The sequence below is a fragment of the Barbus barbus genome (genome assembly GCF_936440315.1).
Source record: "Barbus barbus genome assembly, chromosome: 18".
In the NCBI taxonomy this organism is placed as follows: Eukaryota; Metazoa; Chordata; class Actinopteri; order Cypriniformes; family Cyprinidae; genus Barbus; species Barbus barbus.
In genome coordinates, this window is record NC_136746.1 from 8055952 (window position 1) to 8060684 (window position 4733).

The 4733-nt window shown below is 37.3% G+C and overlaps 1 protein-coding gene across 1 annotated transcript; it reads right to left on the minus strand.

Moving 5' to 3' along the window:
• Positions 1-265: 265 nt before the first annotated feature.
• On the minus strand, positions 266-4084 carry LOC306884068 (cytochrome c oxidase subunit 7A2-like, mitochondrial). The gene is made up of 3 exons (XM_079439716.1): positions 3935-4084; positions 3012-3146; positions 266-882 (listed from the first exon to the last, which is right to left on the minus strand). Exons 1-3 carry the CDS (start codon positions 4004-4006, stop codon positions 739-741), a joined length of 351 nt encoding a protein of 116 aa, XP_079295842.1. The 5' UTR covers positions 4007-4084; the 3' UTR covers positions 266-738.
• Between the last annotated feature and the right edge of the window lie 649 nt (positions 4085-4733).

The window sequence follows — 4733 nt, forward strand, 5'->3', positions numbered from 1 at the left end:
CAATATAAATGTTAATTCTCTATTTGCCTGACCCAAAACGCATCTAAATGTGACTGATAACGTTGTACCCCAAGGAACTAATCTAATATCAGTGAATTATAGGTTTTGAAATGCTTTTATGTATCGATTAACACTAATAACACTTGCAATCCCATCAGACTCACATCCTGTATGATGAGATGGAGCCGAAGACCACAGGATGTTGTTGCTAGTAATCGAAAGCCATCCGGACTGTTACAGCTCAACAAAGATGACACACACAAGAAGGTTTCATTGTCACTTTTTGCAAACAAAATATATTTATTCTGCTAGGTACAAATTGCAAGGACTTAATTTACAGGCAGACAAGCTTGCTGTCATTTACTCAAAAAAAATACAAGGGGAAGCAAATCAATCAGTTCGTCAGTGTGTGTATTATTTCAGTATCACTGATTTTTAAAAACAGACCTTTAAGATGAAGAACTGTCTAGAAAGAGGAACCCATCAGATGAGAAGATAATGACTGACCAAACCGGATACAATAAACTCTTATGTAATAAAAGTACATATGCAATGAAATCAGATGGCGCTTCTTAGATTGATCAAGATGTAGTTGTGTAACCAGTGAGTGAAATCTAAATACTGGGGTAAATAAAAGAATAATTCTGTCAGTCTTTAAGAGCAAAATGACTATGTCATCACTCCAACCATAATAATTACAATATATTTAATAATTACAGAGGGCACAAGCAGGGCGGGTCACTGTGGTTTTCTGGGCTGGGCAGCGATATAGAGGGCCATTAAACAGTAGAGGGTGCCGCCAATCGTCAAGCCCATCGTGGTCCTATACAGCATTTTGTCCATGACTCCACGCTTCAGGTGAACCGGTGCTCCATCAGTTTTCTGTAACAGGTCATATTGTTTAATATAAGAAAAAAAAAAAAAAAACTTTTTGCTGCTTGCTCAATTAAGAAACACAACACGGAGTACTATTGTCCAGAACGAGACCTGCATAAATCCAGAACCAGATTGAGATTTTGGCAATTGATTTGGTCTAGGACTGGGCTGACAACAATTAATCGATTCTGATCAATCTTCATTTTGATGAACAAAACCTCCCTAAACATCGCTTGTAGTGTGCCTCCTGTCCAATAATCGCGGTGCGCTGTTAATTTTGATATGAAGCATAACTCAAAAAAATTCTAAATCTGTTAATTTTATCACAAAAATAATATAAAATCTTTATTTAGTCTTTTCAGAGCGCGGTAGCACCTCAGTTTAAATAGCAGCACAGAGATGAACTGATCATCTTTTCCTGTTTATGACTAGTTATAGTAAGAAAAATAGGAAAGCACACTGAAAGGTTTGTTGAAATCAACAGTACAAATGACTGAAAGTCATAATGAGGTTGCGTTAGACTTTAAAATTCTCTGTCATAATCATCATAATCTATTATTACCCGTCATTTTAATTTTCATATTTTAGTTATAATAACATTTAATTGCTTCTGTTTTTCTCCTCATTTTCATTTTTAATATTGAACCTACAGGAGAAGCATAGTTTTATGGATTTATATATTTAATGATGAGAACAGATGAACAGAGTGTGCGTCATTTTTCATGTTCAACACCAGTGACAGCAGAGGCCACTATAAACAAAATATGATAGGGCTGGGTAAAAAAAATAAATTCTCAATTTTAATAGATTCTCATTTTTATGAACCAATATAGATTATTAAATCCCAATTGATGCCGTTTTCAGTTGATGAATGAACAGTACAGAGAGTGCACCATCCATCCAATAAATTGTGTTGTTACTTTTGATATGAAACAAAGTCTCAGATTTCAAATTGTCAATTTTATTAGGAAATTCAAGCAATAAATACCGTTTTGGCGCTCTTTAATGTGGTCTGATAGATCGCTAAAAAAAAATTCTGTCAATGACCCAACATTTTCGGTTAACGCGACCTCTGGTCTCATGTATCGCTCAGTATTTCAACCCTTGGAAAACCCTAACCCTAAATATAAATAAACAATGTCATGTAATATTACATTGACCTCAGGAAAGACATTCAAGATCCATAATCTCGTTAAAAATCTAGATGAGCATTTTGCTAAAAGTATGCACTATATTAGGTTATATTTTTAATTAAGCTATTAGTGACATCGCATGTGTTGAACGTTTAAATATATCTATTATGAAAACAAGTTGTGACAACCACCTTTTAATATTTATAACAGATTAAAGTAGTTTATAAAGAGTTTATATAAAAACTGTACAAAATAATGTTTTCATACAAGTTTGTATAAGTGCTGATTATTATATCTAAAAATATATAGCAGTTGAATTTGAATGTTAATTTGAACAGGGGTCCTCACATTCGGTCCTGGAGGGCCGGTGTCCTGCAGAGTTGCCTCAACACACCTGCCTTGAAGTTTCAAGTATACCAAACAAGACCTTGATTAGCTGCTTCAGGTGTGTTTGATTAAGAGCTCAACTCTGCAGGACACCGGACCTCCAGGAACAAGTTTGGTGACCAATGTATATAGTTTATTAATTTAGAAATCTTTTTATTCTAGAGACTCAGTTAAGGACTGAGAGCGACTGTATAATTTGTGATGGTAGAAATTTAGATATATATGAGCAGGATAAACTATATATTTGTGCAGCTATCAGTGGGGAGGACTGCTTTAGCAACATATGGCAGCAAAAACTTATCATTTATAACAACAATGCAACTTCTTGCATTAATGAGTAATGATCTGCCCTTTTACCATGAACCTGAATGTGGCTTTTCCAATTACAATTTAGAGTTTGAATTTATAAATGTTAGTTATTCTATTATGAGTCTTTTGTTTAACTCATGTGTTGCAAAATGTGAAGGTGTCTTGGGACAGATGCCAGATAACGGATCATATTGTTTTGGTTTGTGTAAAAAAAAAAAAAGAAAATCGTCAAAGGAGAAGACATGAAATATCTAAATCACTGGATTGAAAAAAAAAAAAATCATAAAAAAAAAAAAAGTGCAATACCTGGAAAATCTTCTGCAGCTCAGGGACTTTGTTGATTCCCATGTAGTGAGCCACTGACCCGGTCTCTGAAACGACCTTGGTCGGTACAGCAAAGATCATGGGGGGAGCTTGAGAGGGAACCGTGGGCTTCAGCCCCTGTCAGGACAAACACAATGACGTATGAGCTGCAGAGACATTACGGCACCAACAAATGACTACTGCCACTATTTACTCATTTTAACATCAGTCCAAACCCCTATGCTGGCTTCTCTTCCTCTGAACTCAAAAGGACACCCACACCTCACAAAAGGTCACTCGTGGTGAACCACATCTCAACATCCGAAAAGGACCCCAAAATCATCAGGATACACTAGCATCACATCCACAAACTAGTCAATTAATTATCATTCATGACTATCCATTACAGTTTTACCCTCTTTGGAGCTTAAGGCCAATATGAATTGTTAGGGAAAAGAGCTGCATGAGAATTGTTGAAAATGTTTCCATGTCTGTTTGATGGAAGAATAAGAGCATATAAGACGATAATGAACGAAGTTACAGACTGAATAGACAAGGTCATGGTGGAAGACTGAAGGTAAACAAATCTTAACCTTTGAATTCTGCAGCTGTCCTTGACATTGAACAAACAGACCTTAACTTTTTCATTATTTGGTATAATGTCTGTCCTGTTCCCTTTCAACAGCTGGCTTTCAGGAGCTCAGAGGAATGGGTGTTAATTATGAAGCCATAGTGCAGCTCTAGCGTCGGTCATTCACGTTAACGACGAACTTAAACTGCATAACTTTTTAACAAAGGCAACCGTGATAGTGAACCAAGGGTAGCTGAGAGTGTTTATCAGCACAATAAAAAGGCTGAGTGTCTGAAGCACTTCCTGTGAAGGTCACTCCAGATCTCGCTTCTCATCAAACAGCAGCGGAAGGTACCTGCGGGCTGTAAGCAGACGCTGCTGTGGCTCCCGTTAATTTCCCCGTGACTCCGCTGACCTTATAGAACATTTTTGTTGATAATAATGTGAGTCACACCGCAGACAGGATCGCGTCTCACCACCTGCTCTCTGTGCCGGAGAGTGAGAGGACCCCGGCGGAAATTACGTCACTTAGCAGCCCCATTCTTGCCCGATTAAAAAAGCGTCAACGTCAAGTTAAGACAAAATGTATTATTAAATTCTGAATAAAATAATTTACACTACTGCTGAAAAGTTTGTAAATTGTAAATCGTAAAAAATATTTCCCAACAATACTGTTGTACTACATGTTTGATAGGCTTAATGCAACCAAGCAAACATAAAGTTTTTCACTAACGTTAAACATAAAATAAAATAAAAAAACAGACCCGAAACATAGCCAAAACACCAGGTTTAATGCGTAAAGGAGATTAGCATTTTTGTTACCTTCAGATATTTACCTTTCTTGTTTGGGATTTATGACTATAACAGGGCTGTCCAAACTCGGTCCTGGAGGGCCTACAGAGTTTAGCTCCAACCCTAATTAAACCCACCTGAAGCAGCTAATCAAGCTCTTACGTCCAGGTGTGATGAGGCAAGTTGGAGCTAAACTCTGCAGGACACCGGCCCTCCAGGACCGAGTTTGGACAGCCCTAATACAGAGCCGATCCTCCCTATACGCAGAATACACAAGCTTCGTAGGTCCCCCGAAACATCAGTGGGCCCTCTTGCTCTCAAAGATGGTTTCATTTTAGTTTTGTTTTTGAATTTGGCCAGTG

Coding starts and splice junctions, on each gene's coding strand:
- LOC306884068 (XM_079439716.1), bottom strand. CDS start 4,006: ATGTTCTATAAGGTCAGCGGAGTCACGGGGAAATTAACGGGAGCCACA. Junction 3,147..3,934: donor CGTCTGCTTACAGCCCGCAG/GTACCTTCCGCT, acceptor TTGTCCTGACAG/GGGCTGAAGCCCACGGTTCC. Junction 883..3,011: donor AGCTGCAGAAGATTTTCCAG/GTATTGCACTTT, acceptor GACCTGTTACAG/AAAACTGATGGAGCACCGGT.